This window comes from Artibeus jamaicensis, unplaced genomic scaffold (assembly GCF_021234435.1).
Source record: "Artibeus jamaicensis isolate MK-2021 breed Jamaican fruit bat unplaced genomic scaffold, CSHL_Jam_final contig_558, whole genome shotgun sequence".
Taxonomy (NCBI): domain Eukaryota; kingdom Metazoa; phylum Chordata; class Mammalia; order Chiroptera; family Phyllostomidae; genus Artibeus; species Artibeus jamaicensis.
Window position 1 is genome coordinate 6751039 of NW_026521886.1, and position 20588 is coordinate 6771626.

General features: G+C 48.4%; 1 protein-coding gene across 3 annotated transcripts in view; it reads left to right on the forward strand.

The window, feature by feature from the left end:
• Positions 1-8523: 8523 nt before the first annotated feature.
• Positions 8524-20588, forward strand: part of KLF15 (KLF transcription factor 15) — a 76857-nt gene continuing 64792 nt past the window's right edge. For 2 of the 3 annotated variants that reach the window (XM_053670242.1, XM_037137000.2), the window contains exons 1-2: positions 8524-8740; positions 13193-14287. In XM_053670242.1, the coding sequence (XP_053526217.1) occupies positions 13218-14287 (1070 nt within the window). In that variant the 5' untranslated portion in view covers positions 8524-8740; positions 13193-13217. Of the gene's footprint in view, positions 8741-12196; positions 12255-13192; positions 14288-20588 lie in introns of all 3 variants that reach the window. The other variant, XM_037137001.2, reaches the window with a different exon arrangement.

A 20588-nucleotide genomic window follows, 5' to 3' on the forward strand; every position in this document is an offset into this window, starting at 1 on the left:
GGGAGGAGGGCAATAAAAGGGAGGAAAACAAATGAGAAAACTGTAATAACAATCAATAAAATATACTTTAAAAATAAAAAAATTAAAGTCTATTATGTGTGATATAACTGTTGCTACCTCAGCTTTCTTTTTATTTCAATTTGCGTAAAATCTTTTTTCATTGCTTTACTTTTTTTTGTGTCTTGTGATCTGAAGAGCATCTCTTGTAGGCAGCAAATGTAAGGGTCTTGTTTTCTTATCCATTCAGCCACTCTGTCTTTTGACTGGACCACTTAATCCATTTACATTTAAAGTAATTATTGATGGGTAGGTAGTTATCACCATTTTATTTTTCATATTTTTTATTTCTTCTTCCTTCCCCCTCCCCTCTCTTCATCCCTTCTCTCCCTCCCCCACTCTTCCCCTCCTCTCTCTCCTTCTCCTTCTTTCTCTTCTTCATCTTCTCTTCTTCCTCCTCTTCCTCTTTTAAGAAGTCCCCTTATAATTTCTTGTAATACTGGTTTAGTAGTGATGAACTCCTTTAGTGTTCTTGTCTATAACTTTTAAGGCTCTTTTGTATGCATGATGTCATAGATAGAACCAGGGATGAAATTAATTTGAAAGTAAAATATGTTAGAAGTTTTTACCACAGAAGAGAAATGTTTCTTTTTCTTCACCATCTCTGTTTTGTAGAGCACTGCTTGACTTCTTTCTCTTCTTGGTAAGGAATTCCAGTAACAGATTCTCCCCAATATATTGGAGAGTTTTTTCTTTGTAGGTATGGCCTGTATAAATGTTGTGTCTAGATGTTCAGATGCACCTTCATCTACTTAGGCTACCAGTGTCTTTAATCACTTATTTATTTACTCAACACAAGTTTACGGAGTCCCTACTATATTTCAGGTACTATGCAAGAAGGACAGGCATGTGACACCTGATCTGTCTAGCCTAGAGGTAGGAAATTAGGTTTGTATGAGACTATGTCCCCTCAAAAGTTAAGTATGAGATGATTTCTGAAGGATGAATAGAAGTAACTGGGCCAAGATGAGGGGGCTGGAAAGAGAAGGAAAATGAATCTGATAGGCAGCATCCTATACAAAGACAGTCCCTGGAAACTAGCATGGGAGTGTTCCACGTCCTCTTTTTCAGGAGAACTACTCTTCTAATTTCTCCAGTGACCAATTTCTTTAACCTGTCTGGGTTGGATTCCTCAGCCCTATTTAATTTCTCTTAAGTTAGACTCTGTTTGCTTGAAGTCTTTCAGAAATTCATTAATTTAACAATTGAGCAATTACTGTGTGCTTGGTGCTGGAGGTGGAAGGGAGCAAATGAACATAAATAAGTGCTTTGGTGGAGCTTACATTCCATTGGATAAGAGCAAAAATCAAATAAATTAAAATGTAAAATATATAATACATTAACAGAGAATAAGCACAAAAAGGAAAGTTGAACAGGTTAGGGACGTAGGAAAGACTAGTGAAAGTGTTAACATTTCAATTGGGTGGTTGAAGCGGGGCTTCCTGAGAAAGTAATGTCTGCTGTGAAACAAAATTCAACTAGATATTCTGTCATAAAAAGTATTTATTCAGGCCCTGGCTGATGTGGCTCAGTGGATTGAGTGATGGCCTGTGAACCAAAGGGTAGAGGTTCAACTCCCAGTCAGGGCACATGACTGGATTGTAGGCCAGGTCCCTGGTTGAGGGTGTGTGAGAGGCAACCACATATTGATGTTTCTCTCTCTCTCTTTCTCCCTCCCTTCCTTTCTGTCTAAAAATAAATAAAATAGTTGTTTAAAAAGTACTTTTTAGGAAAAAGAAAGGATTGCAATCTAGTACATGTAGATATAAGCTATGTGTACAATGTTGGATGAATTACTTCATAGAGGGAAAGAGGGAGTTTAGGGGAGGGGCTGTTACAACTAAAGAGCTCTGTTGTACACATGAGTTCTTCCTGTAGGACTCTCACAATGATATAGGTGTGATAGCTCTTCCTATGGCCCTTCCTGGTTTCTGTCCAGGTTAAGGTCTTTATATTAATTTTCCCCTTTTTGATCAAGATCTTTCTCTGAAAGCAATGCTGGTCAATAGTCAGTTCTTCTGATTTTAGCAGATTTTTGTCCCATGTCCAGAAGGACCTCTTCTGGATGTCATGTCTTATGTTGGAGGGAAGGTGCATTAATTGAAAACAACTCATCTCCAGGATTAATTAATGAGCAACAGATGCAGAGCTTAAAAAGAATACAATGCAAAATTTAAAACAACATAATAAACAGTTTAAATGGTGATTCTAAACCTGGAGCTCAAACCTGTAGGTAGTAAAATAAAGGTCATTATTGGACAGATCAAAGTTCTTGATGTCATATCCAATAACCAGAAAAGTTTTCCCTTTCATATTAAATTAGGAAATGTAAACAAGGATATTTTTCTTCCAAGAAAGAGAGAGAACTAAAGTAAGAAGCAACAGTAAAGAAAAGATTTAGTTGTTTTGGGAAAGCTCCAGTTGTTTTGGGAAAGCTATCTCTTCCACTAACCATCTGCTTCAATTTTTGACAGCTTTAATTTCAGATTACAAGTCTGTGTTAAATTTCAGTGAGATTTTGCTTGCTTCTTTAAATGTGACACATGTATCAAGAGTCTATCCCTGAAGTTTAGCAGTCAACAGTACCTAACTGGAGCCCTTCCAGCAAGGCTGGAGGGAATAATAATATGATAATAATAATAATTATTATTATTAATATCTCTTCCACTCAAAAGAGGTGAATCTGAGATTTAAAAGGACCAGTTGCAATGCTTTTGGCCATGGTATTTAGAGGGTTGCTGTAAATTTTGTCAATTGAATCTGAATAATGCAGTTAGTATGTATGAGTAAACCTGAGACTGAGGATCATAAGCACAGTGAAAATGTAACACTGGCCACGCAGCACAAACTTGTCAAAGTTGACTTGTAAAATGGGTTGCTCCTTTGCTATGGAGTTTGTTAGGGGTTCCTCTGGGAGGGATAATCTTTTCTAACAGAACTTTAGCCACAGAAGAGGCCTGTATACAGGGATATCTTCAGTCCAATGAGAACACATACAGATCATGACTAAAACATTTATTTCCATGAGACAGAGGAAGCTGTATGAAATTCATTTATCAAACCTTGAATGGTCCTGGTGTCATGCAAATATGCTTCCCTTTGTTGTGGAATGTTAAAGAATGCACTGCGTAAATCAGTAAAGAACTTACTTCTAATTGGGATGGATGTTAGTGTATAAGGGTTAGGAAAACAGAGTTTTAAGGAATAATAATGTGATTTATTGCTGTGAAGTAAACTTTCACACTCCTTTCTTTGGCTTTCTCACAGGTAAAATGAGAGTGTTAAAGGGACAGAATTAATATATTATATGTTTTATACTTAGAAGAGCCTCTTTACCTATGGGATATTGATCAATTCTGGGCAGGGGTTTTGAAAAATCTATTTGAATCTTGATAGGAGATGGTGTGGTAGTACACTATGGATTTTGCCAATACCAGTTGAAGATTTTGTTCATAAAAAGGAAACAGCTGATCCATTAAGGACAACTGATTGATGCTCCCAAATTCAGCGATAGCATCCCCAAAGGTGGAATAAATAAAAGATGTTGAAAAGTTATTTAGTTCACCTGAGTGGCTATTTGAATAGCTACTGTCAAATTCTGGTTTTTTTCTTCCTTATGGGAGAAAGAGATTCAGAGTGAAACTTCTCTAGGAAGTCTTGGCCTAATAATGATTAGGGCATAAAAACCAAGGAGATAATATCTCTCAAAGTGCCTAAACAAGGAGGGATAGGTTCAGAGACAGAAACCTGTTAAAGTTTATTTGAAATCCCTATTATTTGAACTGTTTTAGTACTCCAAGGCAGGGGCTGGTGTCATAAGGACAAAAACAGATTCATTACCAATTTGAGGAAAAGTTTCTCCAAAATGACTAAGAGGGAGGATTGGGAAAAGCCTGTTGTTCCATGAAGCCCCATCATTGGGGATTAGGACACCTTTGGAAGCCTGGAGAGAAGACTGAGCATGCCTGAAGTGCTGAAATTTGCCATAATCCCTTTCTCAATGTCCTTGCTTTTGGCGATGATAGCAGAAGCTAGGGGATTTTTGGTTTCATATAGGAGCCTTCATATGCCAGGGCTAAAAAGTAAACATCCTCCTAATCTTACTTTTAGATGAACTGTGTAGAGTATGAGTAAACTGACTGGCCAAATTAACCAAATCTTGGGCGAACATGGTTTCCTATTTAGTTCTGGTCCTTTTAACTAAAAAGGAAAGGTATGAGTTCAGCCCCTTCATAAACAAAGGCTTTTTGAAGGTACTCAAGTGAAATTGACATCTGAAGGAAGACCAGAATTTTCCTTATAAATGATCTGAAATCAAGTATAATAACCATGAACAGACTTGTTAGATTTTTGTAAGCAAGTCTGAATTTTGCTCCAACCAACAGACTTTTAAAAAGCTACTGTAATTGCTTGGAAAATGCTTGAGCGAGTCCTGTAGCTTCTTTCCAAAAAGCAGAGGCTTGTTATTCTAAACCCCTCCCAGGATGTTCTCATTGGGCAGTTTTTGTCCAATACCAAGGCTGGCCTTCATCAGCTAACATATGAATTAGCTGATATAAATCAGAAAACCCAGGCTGATAGGTCTGAATAACTATATCAAACTCCTCAACAAATCTGTGAGCAACCTCAATTACCTCAGGAAATTCTTTAACAATGGCTTTCAATTCAGCTTTAGTCCAGGGGACATATGAAACTTGAGGTATATTAGGATCCTCACAGGGCTTAACTTTAAAAGGACAGGTACTGATATGTAGAGAAAGAGGAAATCAAAGAAAGTTCAGAGGAAGGCAACACCAGAGGCAAGGCAGGGAAGGCAGTTAGCTTGAAACAAAAGAGGTTGGGGGAAGGGCAAGACAGCACTGAAAGTGAAGATCATGGTGGTGAAGATGGCTTTGGAAACCATCTTTTCTCTCTTTAAAAGTTTAGTAGTTCCAGTTAATTCTATAAGTTTATTTTTCAAAGAGGCAACCTCAGATTCTTGGTACCATTTGGAAGCCTCAAAATACCACTTGGGACAAGTATTCCTTTCATCTTTGCTGGTTTTAATGATAATATTGTCTAATTAGGTTTTAAGAAAAGTAAGTGTGGGAATCTCAAAAATTATCCATGGTGGCCATTGATATTCTGAATGACTTTTGGTCAGATATGCTTATTTAGTTAGACAAAGAATGTAGAGTGGCCATGGCTTTTAAACGGGATTTCAACAGGAGTCTCTGGAGTATATTATCTAAATACTTAGATAACTGAGATCCCATTTTCCAGAGACTTCTCTTAGAGCAAGGGCCCCAAACAGCTTGAGTAGCTTGAGCAACCTGCAGATTAGACACTGGCCAGTCTAACTCTAGAACACCCTGATTGCAGAGGTGTCAGGCCAAAATTAAAAAGCCAGTTGTAGTAGAACAGTCTGATCTCAAGATAAGTCAAAGACTGATGAGACACAGCTTCCATTGGAGCAGTCTGGCTCTAAACTGAATCAGACCAGAACCTAGCCTGTTTCTGTGGAAACAACTCGGTTTCAGGTGGAATCTGTCAGAAAGCTAATGCAGTTCAGGAAAGCAGCCTGTTGCCTCTAGGGAGTCAGGCCAAAGTGTCAGCTGAGCTCACAAATGAGCAAATAAAACAAAACAAACAGACAAACAAAGACCTTTAACAACAACAACAAAAACCCCTCTAAAGAGTCCCAGAGAGCTTCAGAATGCAAAATCAGAAGCCAGGTTCCAGCAGACCAAGCCTAATCCTCAAACCCAGAGAGAAGTGAGCCAAAGTGGTTCTGTGGGGCACCAGCTCCTGTTTGCTCACCTGCCCTGAAAGCTGTCAAGGTTAATGCTCTGGGATCTCCCCAAAAGGTTGACCATGAAACAAAATTTGACTAGGTACTCTTGTCACCAAAAGGATTTATTCAGGAAAAAGAAAGGATTGCAGTCTAGTACCCATAGACATGATAAGCCATGTGTACAAAGATGGAGGAATTACTTTATAGAGGGGGAAAGGGAGTTTAGGGGAGAGGCTGTTAAAACCATAGAGCTCTTGTAAACATAGAGTTCTTCCTGTAGGACTCTCACGATGACAGGTGTGATAGCTCTTCTCATGGCCCTTCCTGACTTCTGTCCAGGTTAAGGTCTCTGTCATAAATTTTAACAGTTAATTTAACATTTAACAAAATCCTGAAGGAGGTGATAGAGCCATGTAGTTTGTGGGGAAGACTATATAGTCAGGTAGAACAAGTGCAAAGACCCTGAGTTGGGATTGTGTCTGGTATGTTTAAGGCACCACAAGGTGGCCAGTGTGGCTGAAGTGATGTGAACAAAGGAGGAGAGGAGTAGAGGGTATGGTCAAAGATGTTAAGGGGGAGCAGACCTGTAGGTACAGCATTGCAGGCTGTGGTGAGGTGGGAGCCACTGAAATGTTTTGAGTCAAGAAGGGACATGATCTGACTCAGGTTTTAACAGGAGCATCTTGGTTGTTCTTCAGGCCCCGCCCCCACCCCCAGTTTCATTAAGATATATTTGATATACATCCCTGTATCAGTAAGATATATAATATAATGATCTGACTTACATATATCATAAAATGATTACCACAATAAATTATCATTCATCCTCTCATAGTTATAATAAAAAGCAACAAAGCAAAAAACCCCACAATTTTTTCCTTGTGATAAAAACTCTTAGAATTTAACATTCCTATACAGCAGTGTTAGCTGTAGCCATGCTGTTGTTTATTACATCCCTATACTTATGTATGTTATATCTGGAAGTTTGTACCTTTTGTCCAATTTCCTCTAATCCCTCTCCACCCAACCCTGATTTGTGGTAGCCACAAATATAATCCTTTTTCCCTATGAGTTTGCTTATTGTTTTTTTTAGATTCCACATATAAGTAAGATAATTCAATATTTATCTTTCTCTGATCCTTATTTTTGACTGACCATGTGACAGATTCCTTGTGTGCTGAAGTTGCTATAAATGTCTTTGTTTCCAAGCTTCTTCTGACATTTTGGTGCGGTTTTCATTCAGGGGGTGGGGAACATTGGACTGGAGAGTGTGTTAGGAGTGGAAGGATGGATAGTATGCAGGCAGATGGATAAATGCTGTGAGTGTGCTGGGTTCCTACCTTCACAGAGACAAGATAAGGAGTCACTGAACCATCCACACCTCTGCATAAAAACTGTTGAAGTCCACCTGTTCTGCCAATGCCAGCCAGGGCTGTCACATAGGTGGAGATAGTGCAGAGCATCTCATCACCATCCTCATCCTCACACACGAGTCTCTTCTAAACCGGGGTTAAGCCTGGGTTTGGGTCCTGGTGCCAGCAGGAGCTGCATTCTGGCACTGAGAAGGTGCACAGGGCAGGCCCCAGGATCCAGGGGATCACTGGGGGCATAGCCCCCAGCATTCTAGAGTCCTAGCTATGAGTTCCTGAGTTCCATCTTTAGCAATGATCTCAGGGAGGGGGAGGAGAGGGCTCTCCACCTCCCAGGCCTGAAGGGGAAAGGACGTGAGCTCTCTGCCTGTGTCTCGGGGTTGTCTGGAAGATGCCCTCCTTGCCTCACCCTCTTTTCTCTCCTTACGAGCTGTGTGACCCGGAGTGGAAATTTTGACTTCTCAGAGTCTGTTTCTTCATCTGTAAAATGCTTGGCTGAGGATCCAACAGCAGTGTGGGTTAAAGTGCATAACCCTCAGCTCATATGTTTCTCTGGGGTAAGTCACCCTGAGCCTCCCTCTTCCTATCTCTGAATTGAATGCAAATGCCTCCCGGGATTGCTGCAGACTACAGAAGACTGTGCAGCACGATGCTCAGTTTTCAGTAAAATGCCCCAGAGACGGGTGTCACAGATTTGACGCAGGGACCAGCGGACTTCCTCGCCTCAAATTTCTCAGACAGGTCTAGTGGCAGTGCAGCAAGCTAGCAATTTACCGGGGTAACTGATTCCTCAGCAGAACTGTACCGTATCTCTCCAACAATACGCTCTCCAAAGGCAGGTGCCCTACTTTATCTGGCGCTCAACGTGGAGACGCTGTGGCCAGTCCTGGGCTGCTGGTGGGAGTGGGGTAGAGGGCAGGCCTGGCTAGGGCTCAGGGCTGCCCCCGTCCCCAGTGCTCCCCTCGGCCGCCCTACTCCGTGCAGACGGCACTTCCGGGCTCTCTGGGGGTTCTGGCAGGTCCCGAGGCCTGTCTCACCTTCTCACTGGGGGACTAAGGTTTAGAAGCCGACCCCCGCGGACTCTGCGAGTCCACCGCTAGGGCTGGGGAGCCGGGATGTGCCCTGCGGGGGACGAGCGCCGGACGCACAGCTGCGGAGCTTGCAGGGCAGGTGACTCGGAACGCCAGGCGCGCCGCGGCACTGGGCCCCGCCAGCAGCCAGGGGTGGGGCCGGAGGCGGGGCCGGGGCGCGTGACGCTCCACGCGGGCCAATCGCGCGCGCGCCCGAGGCCGAGCCTCCTTCGAGCCTTCTCAGCGCCTGCGGCGTCACGTGAACGGAGGGGAGTGAGAGCCCAGCAGGCAGCGCCAAGCTAAGTGGTCCGCTGCGGCTACTCGCGAGTCAGCGGGCGAGTGAGAGTCCGATCGGCGGCTCGGCCCGCGGCTGCCGCCAGACCCGGAGCCAGACCGTTGCCCTCAGCTCAGCCCACTGGGCCTCAGGACCGCCGGGGCCTGGTCACCGGCCCGGCGTGAGCCAAGTTCAGGTGGGAGAGGCGCAGCGAGGCCGGACGGCCGCGTGGATTCGGCCCCAGGCATTCAGGGTGCTGACCGGGACGGGGAGGGGGGGCCCTGGCCCGCTTCTGGGCGTATGGCCGGGCGCCCGCGCCCTTGTCCCAGGCTCCGCCAGAGCGTCCGGGGAGATGTCGGAGGAGCCGACTGACCCTCCGCGCCGGCCGTGGGGGTCGGACAATCTGGAGGGAGAGTGACTCCCAGTTGCCCACGGCAATTTTCCGGCTCAGGTTCGGGGCACCGCCTCGGCGCCTGGCCCCTCGGGTCTGCTCTCGCCTTAGAGGCCTGCCCTTCCATATGGCGGGCACTCAGTGGGGCCTGGCCAGAGGACGGGGTAGGCGGACGTACGGGCCGCCCGGGCGGGGGAGGCGGGGGATGGGGGGCCTGAGGCGGAGGGGTTACTGTCGGTCAGCAGCCGCGGCCTGCTAGGGTGGGAGCGCGGGCCGAGGGCGTGGTGCCCAGGGGGCAGCGCTCGGAGGCTGTGTCCAGGGGTCTGATCGGGCTCCCCAACCTCTTCCTTTCCCACACACATTCACACACGCAAACACTCGCGTGCGCGCGCGCACGGGTACCCACGCTGTCTCCACGCGCGTGTACGTCGCAGGCACACTCCCACACAGGCACACCGGCTGCGGTGCACCACGCCCGCACACATACAGTCACACGATAAGAATTCACACCCCATCTTGTACACTCACACTTTCACACATCTCTTAACTCTGACTCCCCACTCAGTCTCCTGGCCAGTTCAACATTTGCAGAGCAATGGCCGAGGAATGGCGATGGGGGGGGGCAGATTTGAGGCCACCCGCACCCTCCCTGGGTCCTGTCCCCTCTCCGCTGTTATATTCCCTATGGAACCCCTGCCCGACACCCTCCTCCACAACACACACACCTCTCCCTCCAACACTCTTGGGCAAAGAACTGTTTTCTCACCCAATCTCGGAGTGGGAGGGGGGTGACAAAATTACCAAATGCCTGAATCCCTCAAATCATCTCCCTCGTTAAGGATGGGGTGGCTTGTGGGGCCACCCTACAGGTGACAGGATGGGGAGGAGGGGGAGGAAGGCTCAGGGGCTCTTGGTCCTGCTGGCTGGTCGGGTAGCAGGGACTCTTATTTTGAAGGGCGGCCCCCTCCTGTCACCCCCGTGATTTGCACGCTGACCCAATGGCAAGCCCTTGGCCAGCGCTGGGCTTGTTATCAATTACATGTTGTTCCTGCAGCCACTGTGTCCCCGGGAGGATAAACAGCAGGCCTGGCGGGGCAGGGGGGAGTGGATGGGGGGGCCGGAGTCCGGGTTACTCGCCTGGACAGTGCCCGGAACAGTGCGTCCCCTCCCCCTGCAAGCATACTGCACCCCTGGCCTCCCTGGCCATGCCACGTGCTGCTGTGTTTTAGCTGCTAGAGCTCCACTCTGGCGTACCCTCTCTGGACATCTCCTAGGGCAGGTTCAGAAAGTCCCTTCTAGTCTCTAAGTGCCACAGGGTCCAGCCCAGGCTGCTGAGCCCTTCATTTATGACCGTGCTGCTGATTGACCCTGGTGGTTCTACAACAGGTCTCATTCTATCCCCCAGAACCCTCCTTCCCCCACTTCATGGCTCCCTACAGTAGCACCTTTCCCTCACTCAGTCAGCGAAGTTTGTCAGGTCCTGTTCTAGTGGACTGAACAGTCAGAGAAGCTTATATTCTGGTGGGGAGGTATAAGATAGTTTCCCACCATGGCAACTTCTAATAACAATATAATGTGGAATGATGTAATGGTGAATGGGGGGGGGGTCCCCAATCAGGAGTGACTTCTGAGCTGAGATGGAAATAAGTAGGGTACTTTTACTTGGAGTGCCCGGGGGAAGAGGAATCCACAAAGAATCCTCAGCCAGGGTAGTGGCCTGAGGCCCATGAAGCTGGTGAGCTTGGTGCACAGCTAGTGTGGAGTGGAGCAGGTGGAGGTGAGATATGGCAAAGATGAGCAGGGTCTGGGTGCTGGGTGCTGGGAGGAGGCTGAGTCACATTTCTTTGGGAAACTGTTGAAGGTTTCCTCCCACCCCACCCTACTGCACTTACTTATTTCCCTCACCTTTTCTTTTTATATCATTTCATCTGTGAATTTCTCAGTTTATATCTGGAAAAGCAGGGCCTCATTTAAAAAGAATGTACCAACTTCGATACCATCATCACGCTTAAAAATATTAACAGTAATTCCTTAATATTATGGAATATTCAGTTGGTGATCACATTTCAGGGGAGAATTTTAAGTGGTCAGGAACATGGTCTGATCTGCCCTTTCCCACCTGTCATTGCCTCATCCCAGGTTCCAGGAAGGCTGGAGTCCCCTGGATTCCTTAACATCACAGCAGAGGGTCAGAAAGACCATATGTTCCCCCCCCCCTTTGGAGGCTAATCCTAATGACTGATATTGACTAGCCCTGTGTGCATGCCACCCCTATAGTAACTGCTCAGCATATATTAGTTCATTGGACTCAAAACAGTCTGGGAACTAGGCACAATTGGCAGCATCCCCAGTAGACTAAGACAGACACAGAGACATTGTGCCACTTGCCGAAAATCATTCACTCTGCTGATGTTGCAGATAGGAGCGGAGCCCCTGCTCAGAGAGTGGGTGACAGGTAAGGAAAGTCTAGGGTCAGATATGGGTCTTGCCTGGCTTCATTAGCCTTTGCATTATTTGGTGCTTTTATTCCTTCTTAGCACCTGATTTGGTGAATAGTGTGTATTTTAAAACACCTGGTTTTAAGTTCTTAACTGAGTTTTTCAACCAAAAGCCAAATGTCCTGGAAAAACTGCCCAGGAATACAGACTTGTCAAGGGTATCCACCTTGCCTTGTTTCCTGGAGCTCTGTGAAGCTTCCTAGATTAGTGGGGAACTAAGGCCAAAGGTCCTGGGATTATTGGGGGTATGGAGCAGATGGGGAAACTGAGATTTGGGGAGAGCCAGGACTTCCTCAAGGTCATAGCTGTTGATAACTGGCCCTGAAAGCTCTCTGCCCGGGGCTGGGCCTCTTGAATATTGGGCAGTGCTGGGTGCTAGTCCCAGTTGTGGTCCTGGAGACAAAGCATGGGGGTGGGTGCAGAGGCAATGCTAGGCAGCAGGGAATCTATGGCTTCAGGTGCAGAATATCCCCAACTTCACTCAACACCTAGTCATGGCTACTGGGTCCTCACAGGTAGCTCTGTCACAGACTGACACTGTTGACTCTCCTTGGACACCAGACCTAGCATGGCTTTCAGAGGACACAGCTTTCCCCTCTCCTTTCTGTTGACATTTTCTGATCTCTTCCTTGGCACCAGCTGCCACACTGGAAACTGGGGACGCAGAAGCCACTCTACAGTCCAGCCTGCCATCATGAAAAGTATGATCTAGTTGGGACACAGGAATTAGCTGAGTCTTTCTGAGTTTGTGACTACTCCATAGGTGCAGGCCAATGGGGTCTTCTCTACAGGCTCACTAGATGGTTGTGAAGTCACATGAGGTAAGATCTGTCCCAGTGTTTTGGGTCCACCTGTGCTCCTCTGAGTTCTCCCAGTGGGTAGGACCTTGTTCTCCTGGTGGTAGAGCCTCAGTAAAATGTCTGATTTTTCAGGCCTGTCCCTCCTCTCTCCTTTCATAGAGGAAGAAGCAGCCAAGCTCAGAGGGGTCTGAGAGCTGGAGGGTAGATAAGCCGCCTGCTTCAGATGAGGAAATGGGTGGCGAAGGCTAGCATAATGGGTGTTTAATTCCTTGTCACAAACTAGACTTGCCTAATTAAAATACAGACTGTCCAGTTGAATTTCAGATGTAATATTTTAATTAAGTCCCATCTAATATTTGAGATATACTTACATTAAAAATTCAGAGTTGTTCATTTTTTTAAATCTGAAATTCAAACTTAACTGGGCAGCTTGTATTTTAATTTGCTTAGTCTGGCAAACCTACCTAAGCCCCAACAACAGAAGGGTCAAAGGGCAAATGGTCATTCTTCTTCCCCCTCCAGTGACTCAACAGGAATGAAGCTGAGGTCAGATTCCTTAGAAATGCAGCACCTCTGATAACTGGACAGGGTTTCCCAAACTTGGCTGTTCTGAGGTCCAGAGAACCCCCTCACATACCCACTTTCTTGCTCACATGCACTCATACTTATTAATAGACATACATGTTCTTTCCCAGAATTGTTCTGGAAAATCTGTTTGAAAGCAAAAGTGCCCCAGGTTGTGCAATGGGCTTAGAGAGCACTCTTGTAAACAGGTGGTGCAATTTCAGAAAACACTCTTGGAGACAGAGTTATCCCAGGGTGTGGATGGAGGCAGGATGCAGGCATTTGGCAATGGGCGATGGTAGGCAGGATGGTGGTGGTGGTGGGGGTACAGGCCCACAAGGTGGCAGGCGAGTTTGCTGTCCTCCTGATTCGCCCTTCATTGTTCCTCTCCACAGCCACCAGTGACACGGCCAGGTCAGCATGGTGGACCACTTGCTTCCAGTGGATGAGAACTTCTCATTGCCAAAGTGCCCAGTTGGTTATCTGGGAGATAGGCTGGTAGGCAGGAGGGCGTACCATGTGCTGCCCTCGCCCCTCTCAGAAGATGACAGCGATGCCTCTAGCCTCTGCTCTTGTGCCAGCCCTGACTCACAAACCCTGTGCTCCTGCTACAGCAGTGGCCCAGGCACTGAAGGCCAGGACAACATTTTAGACTTCTTGCTATCCCAGGCTACACTGGGCAGTGGTGGCAGCGGTGGCATTGGGGCCAGCAGTGGTCCTGTGGCCTGGGAGGCCTGGCGAAGAGCACCAGCACCTGTGAAGGGAGAGCATTTCTGTTTCCCGGAGTTTCCTGTGGGTGACCCTGATGATGTCCCAAGGCCCTTCCAGCCCACCCTGGAGGAGATTGAAGAGTTTCTGGAGGAGAACATGGAGCTGGGAGTCAAGGAGGCCCCAGAAAGCAACAAGGACCCAGAGGCCTGCAGTCAGTTCTCAGCTGGGCCACACAGGAGCCACCTCCATTCTGGGTCTGGGAGAGAACGCTGTGCTCCCCAACCAGCTGGTGCCAGTGTGGGTGACACTCAGGGCCCAGGTGGGGGGCCTGTACCCGATGGCCCCATCCCCTTGCTGCTGCAGATTCAGCCTGTGCAGGTGAAGCAGGAATCAGGCACAGAGCCCTCCTCCCCTGGACAGGCCCTGGAGAGTGTGAAGGTAGCCCAGCTCCTGGTCAACATCCAGGGGCAGACCTTTGCACTCCTGCCCCAGGTGGTGCCCTCCTCGAACTTGAACATGTCCTCCAAGTTCGTGCGCATCGCCCCTGTGCCCATTGCTGCCAAGCCCATTGGGTCAGGACCCCTGGGGCCTGGTCCCACCAGCCTCCTCATGGGCCAGAAGTTTCCCAAGAACCCGGCGGCAGAACTCATCAAAATGCACAAATGTACTTTCCCTGGCTGCAGCAAGATGTATACCAAAAGCAGCCACCTCAAGGCCCACCTGCGACGGCACACAGGGGAGAAGCCCTTTGCCTGTACCTGGCCAGGCTGTGGCTGGAGGTCAGTATAGTGGGTTACAAGCTGGGTGGTGAACACTGCTCCTTATCTCTATTCCTTTGGGTGTGTAGCCAAGGCTGAGTTCTTCACCATTAGGTAAGACTGATGGGGAAGGGGTTATGGGTAGGGAGGGGGCAGAGCTAGAGCTAGCATGGCTGCTCAAAGATTTTCTTATTCCTCATGATCATTGAAGCCAGAAAACAACTGGTCTCCAAGCAAGGTTGCTGGATCTTGTTCTGAGAGTGAGGAGGCCGAACCAGGGCAGATGGGCTTTCATACTCATAACGCGGACAGTTGAGAGTGATAGGGCTTGGGCTATGTGCCAGAGGGATTTCAGCTGTGTATGTATGGCTCCCTCTGCCTCTCAGTACCCCAAAGGATAAGTACTACCTTTACTCCCATATTACTGCTGAGCAAATTGAGGTTCAAATCAGCTAAATAACTTGCCCAAGGTCATGCAGCTTTGTAAATGGGATTTGAACCCAAGGAGTGGTTATCAGAGTAGTCACATCCTGAAAATGCTGTTTCCCAACCAGAGGGACCAGCTTTGCTTATAGCCACCTCTGGTCACTTGGGCTGGGTCCAGCCCTTCCTCCCCCAGGGGACCTAAAGGTATGTTAGAGAACCCACAATGGCCAACCACAAGGGAGGACCCAGCTGGGTGTGCTGACCCAAAGGTAGAAGACTAACTTCCAGGTTATACTGCATGTGGTACAGTGGGAGAAACCAACTCTCAAAAGACATGGCTCTTTTCAGGGTTATCCATCACTCAGGCAGCATAGCTGGATGGGACCCAACAGATTTCCCTCCCCTGGGCCCCAGGTGCCACTCACCTTCTTTAGGAGAGTATGTCTACTTTCTCCTGAAAAGTAGGTAGCCAGCCAGGAGCTCAACCAGGAGCTTGAATGCTTAGGGGTGCCACAGCTGGAGTTTCCCCAGTTTAGGATGCCCACCCCACTGGAATCTGACTGACATACCTGGGAAGGTGGATGTGCTACTGGCACATCCCTGGACTTTACTGCTGTGGCTGATGCTACATGTGTGAGTGTGTGAGAGAGTGATGTGGCATGCTCATCTTTGTGCAGAACTGGATCTTACAAGTGGACATGTGTATGCGCCTTGGCTTTTCTCATGTGTGTCTCTGCATGCTGCATGCCCATATGTATCTGCGCACATTGTTTATGTGTACATCCATGTTGGTGTGGCACACAGGAAACAGTTTGCAGCTTTTGTTTTTATGACCAGACTTTTGTCTGAGAGCTTGTGAAAGTTGGTCCTGGGGTGGAAGGTGCTACTCCTGGAGTCCTGGCTAGAGGAGGACAGGAGTTGGGACTGGAATGTTTGATGTGATGCTAGCAACCCCTTCCCATAGGTTGCAGAGCTGACCAGGGAAGGGGCTTGTCCCAACAGTGTCTTGGGTTATGGAGGCCCTTCCTGTGGGCACCCCCCACCCACAATGTCCCAAAGGCGCCAATCAGAAGACCCACAGGGCTTCTCTGGTAGCCCATGCTCCAAACACACAGCCCTAGGTGTCAGTGCTGGTGTTGCGTGCCTCTCTGAGCCTTGTGCCACAGTCTGTCAAGTAGGCCCTCGGGTAACAGGTGCACTTGCAGGGCAGCTTGTGAGGCCTGATGCTATAGCATGTATGCAGTGTTGGGTAGTCAGAGCTTGGGGCAGGGAGGAGGCCAGAGACATGGGGCTTCAGAAGCAGGTGCTGTACTGCAGAAGAGAAAGGCATTGAGATGCCTTGTGTTGAGGGCAGCTGGCTGCAGTGGTTGGAAGCCCCAGCCCTGGTCAGTCTCCAACTTGCTGTGTTCCCTTGGGGTGGTCCTCCTGCCCAGGCCTCAGTTTCCTCATCTGTAAAGTGGAGGGCCTGCTCATTACTTGAGGTTCAGGGGTGCTCAGCAGCACCCCCTTCTTATTGGTAGTATTGTCACTTTCATACAAGGCCAGAGTCTGAGAAGGGAAGGTTTTCTGCTTGGCCTTCATTCAGGAGGTACCCCAGCTCAGAGGTACCCCAAGACTTACATGGATTCCTCTTGGATACATTCTCTTGGTGGGGAGCAGGGCTAGAAAGAGGTTGGGCAGCTTGGCCGAAAACTGGTCTGACTCTCATGATGGGCTTATCTTCCTGGGAAGCATCCCCTGGCTGCTGCTGACTGTTGGCAAGTGGCCCATCCAGTTGAGATAGGGCTAGTTGGGGTCACAGAGAAGAAGGGTGCAGTCTTTGGTGAAGGCTGCCTAATTGGCCCACTCCCCCAGGAAGAGGCGATCTGCCTTTTTCAGGCTGTCTCAGAAAGCAGATAGTACCCTCAGCCCAAAGTACATCTGGAGAGGCAGATCTCAGCCCCACACAGTCCTTATGGGGTAGTAAGTTCCTCATGGCAGGAAGCGAGCAAACAAGAGTGGGAGTTATGGAGGGAATTCAGTTCTGTCTAAACCTTGGCATTGGTCATCTTACTCAGAATTCACTTGATGGGGGAAGCCGTGGTGGGTGCCTGGCATGGTCAGGTCCCTGGGGAGTTGACCCTGGATTCATCCCTGCCTCCAGCCACTTCTAGGGCTTCAAAGGGCATTCTTAGCTTCTCCTAAGGTCCCCCAGAGTAGAGTCTGGCCTTGCAGCATACACACATGGCAGAGGCACTGGGAACCAAGAGTGCCTGCTTCTTGGGAGGGCTGTGTCTCGGAGGATTTGAGAGTCCCCAGTTGGTCTTCAGTAATTCTGATGCCCTGGGGATGTACACAAGACATGTCTGTCCCTTATACATGGTCATAGCCTTCAAACAAGGGTCAGTTGTAGCAGTCAGGTAGAGAAACAGACCTGGCTTGAGGCAGTTTGGTCTAGACAAGGCAGGAGAAATAATGATAATGATGATGAGGTATCATGTATATTAACCACTTAGTGTATGCTAGACACTCTTCTAAGGTTCTCAGAACTGGAATCCCCTCCACAAAGTAACCTTGGTTGTATACCTCCTGCCATGGGGAACTCATTACCTCCTGCCATGGGGAACTCATTACCTCACGAGGCTACTCTGGCCTTTATGTGTACTTTGGTGCATTTAAGCTTCTATTTGAACTCTCATTCTGGTCCATAGGCCTACACTTCTGCCTGCTGACCTCTCCTTTGCAAGGAAGGCTCCCACCTGGACCTCGGCCCTCTCTGTGCCTTCTGTCTCCAATGCTTTTCTCTCAGTGGCACTATAGTTGGTCTTATGATGGTCTCTGCTTTGTTCTGCATGTCACAAACATTAGCTCACTGAGTCCTCACAATAGCCTTGGAACATATAAGCACCAATCTGCATTTTACAAAGGGGGAAATGGAGGCTCAGAAAGCTTTCAGGGACAGAGCTAGTGAGTGTGGTTCTGGGTCCATCCCAAGGCAGTGTCTCAGCCCCACCCTGACCTACAAATGGTATGGGAGGCATGTCTCTCCCGCCTGGAGACACCTGCAGCCATGGGCTGGCTTTCCCCTCATTTTTTCTCTCTCTCTGCACCTGGTATAATGGCTACTGTCTTCTCTCTGCCACAATGCCATCAGCTCTTTCAGGTGTTAATGCCATAGTTGAGGGAAAAAGAGCAAACAGCAGCAGCAGTGATGATAATAGTAGCTCCTTATCTGTGTTAGACACTGCTCTGAATGCACCAAATACAGTAACTCATGTAATGCTCCAAACAATTCCATGAGGTATATATCAATATGTTGTCCCTATTTTACAAAGGAGGAAATGAGGCACAGAGCATTTAAGTAATTTCTCCATGGTCACACAACTAGTAAGTTGCAGAGTCAGGAAATCACCTTGGGTTGTCTGTTCCTAATCCCCCATCCCCAGACTGAGGACCTCGCTCCAGCCCCCTATGCAAGTTTCCAATGAGGTGTGGCCTGCTAGAGTATTGACAGGACCTCCACCTGCAGCTGGCCTTCAGGATGGCACCCCTGCACTCTTGCCTGCCTCCCCATGTGGGGGGCACCGCACCCCAAGGCTGCCTCTCTTCTTCCTGCTGGCCCTGGTAAGCAGTTTTCTCTTCCTCTTACCAGGCTGGTTATGGACCTGGCACTGTGTCCTGTGCCCTACTCCGTGTACCTATGTGTGATGAACAGTCTCTCCTTGCACCCCTCTCCCTGTTGTCACTTGCCCAGGTAGTCAGCTCCCACTTCCTTCTACTCTTGGTCCTAAATCCAGTATTCCCTGTTCTTTTTGTGGTGTGGTTCTGGCTGGCACCCTTGACAGGGCTGAAATGAAACTTTCCCTATTCTGAGCTAACTGGGAAGTGGCTGTTTGCCTGCCTTCCTAGAAGTTTCCTTGCTTCACTCTGAGACACAGGTCTTCTTTGTCCCCTGCAGCAGAACATCCTGTTCCAGAATGGTGAAGCAGTTCTGTCCAGAAAGAATCCCTTCCTGATACAGCTAGTATGAATATTAATAACTTTCAGCAGCCCTGTGTGATAGGTACTGTTGTCATTCCCAGCAGACACAGAAGGCCCAGAAAAGGAGAATTACAGGCCTGAGGCCATAGAGCCAGGAGGTAACAGGGATAGGAGTCAAGCCCAGTGGTCTGGCTGCTGGCCTGCTTTCTTGGCCTGTGTCACTGTTAACTCTACTTGATAAGGCATTTTCTGACCCCATCCCTGCAGTTAACAGAATGTCCGAGTGTGGTTGAACAGGTTGTGCACTACACAACTCTAGGGGGTGTCATTGTCATTCAGATCCTTGAGATCTAACTTTGCAATCATAGCTTTCTGGCTGATGGAAGGGATGCCTTTTCACTAAGGTGCTCTGTGTGCTAGTGGCGGTGCTGATGTTATAAGCTGCTCAGAAGAGTTACCTGGACCTCTTTGCTTCCCTGACCTGTACCTCAGCAACACAAATGAGGGGTAACCACCCCCACACTCCAGGCCTCATCTCCACAACACAAATCAGGGGTAACCACCCCCACACTCCAGGCCTCTCTAGTCTCAGTTTCCTCATCTGGCAAATGGGCTGGGTGGTCTTCCTTTATTCTGAAAATATGCAGAGAGCACTGCTGTGTGCCCCCCACAGTTGGTGCTCAGGGATGGGGATAGAAGAAACCTGGTCATGCTCTAGGGGCAGGGCCCTGTGCACCAGGGGTGGCCGAGCCAGGTTGAGGCACTTGTCTTCCCAGTCTCTGGGCCCAGCTGCCCATCTGTGCTTAGGTTCTCCTGCTGCCCACCTGAGGCTTCCTCAGGACTTGTGCTGGTGGGTCCTCCTGCAACTTGGCAGGCTGAGGGATCAAGGCTTCCACCCATAGGGTCAGGCCAGAGATAGGCCATCACCCCCAACTCATTGGCAGGGTTGAGGATGGCTGTTCTGAAACACCACCTAACCTACCTCTCACTTTGTTGCCCCAGGTCCAGGACTGGGGCTATTGGGCCTGGCATTTCTGTGTGTGCATGTGTGCATGCATGTGTTCACACACCCCCATGCAATGTGTGCATGTGCACACATGTGTGTGCAGCTCTGGAGTGGTCAACATGCATATGCGTGTGAGTGTACATGCACGCACATGGCATACACATCTTGTGACGTGTGTGGCATGGCACACACATGCACGTGTGTGTGCATGGATATACTAGGGCTTGAGATCACTGTCCTCATGATAGCTCTTCACCCTCCTGTAGGGTGCCCACTCTTTCGTGTAAATGCACTGATAGGGCAGTTGCCATGCAACCATGTAGACATGTCTTTTCTCATGGAGCTAGCTGATGGTCTAGTGGCACAGACTGACATTTATCACAAAGTAGAAAATGAATTTAATATTGTAACAACTGTGGCTGGGGTTGGGAACGAGAGGTACATTGTGCTGTAAGAGCCTAAAATGATGTAGTCCTGGAGGGTTTTCCTGAGGAAGTGACATTTGAACTGGGCTCTAAGAGAGGGAGCAAGGAGAAGAAGGGAAGGACGAGTATTCTGGATAGAGAGAACAGTATGTGTACTTGTCCTGTGGCAAGGGAACAAAGACAGGTCAGTGTAGGTGGAGCACAGAGAAGGAGAATATGTGTGTTTGGAGAGTGGAGTCTCATTGCCAGGACCAGGGAAGAACCTCAAGTCCCTAAAGTCAGTGACAGCTGAGCCCTGTGGTCCACCTTAGTCCTCTCCCATTAGCAGCTGCTCCTTCCCAGTGGCCTCTGGGCTATGTGAGCATTTACCCCAGGCAGGCTGGGGCCCAGAGAGGGAAGTGGCAGGAGAATTATTTAAACTCTCAGAAGTATCTTACAGGGGTATAGTTTTATTTGGGGACATCTTAAGGGGCCCAGCTTTCAGGAAAACAGGGTCTAGCAGTGG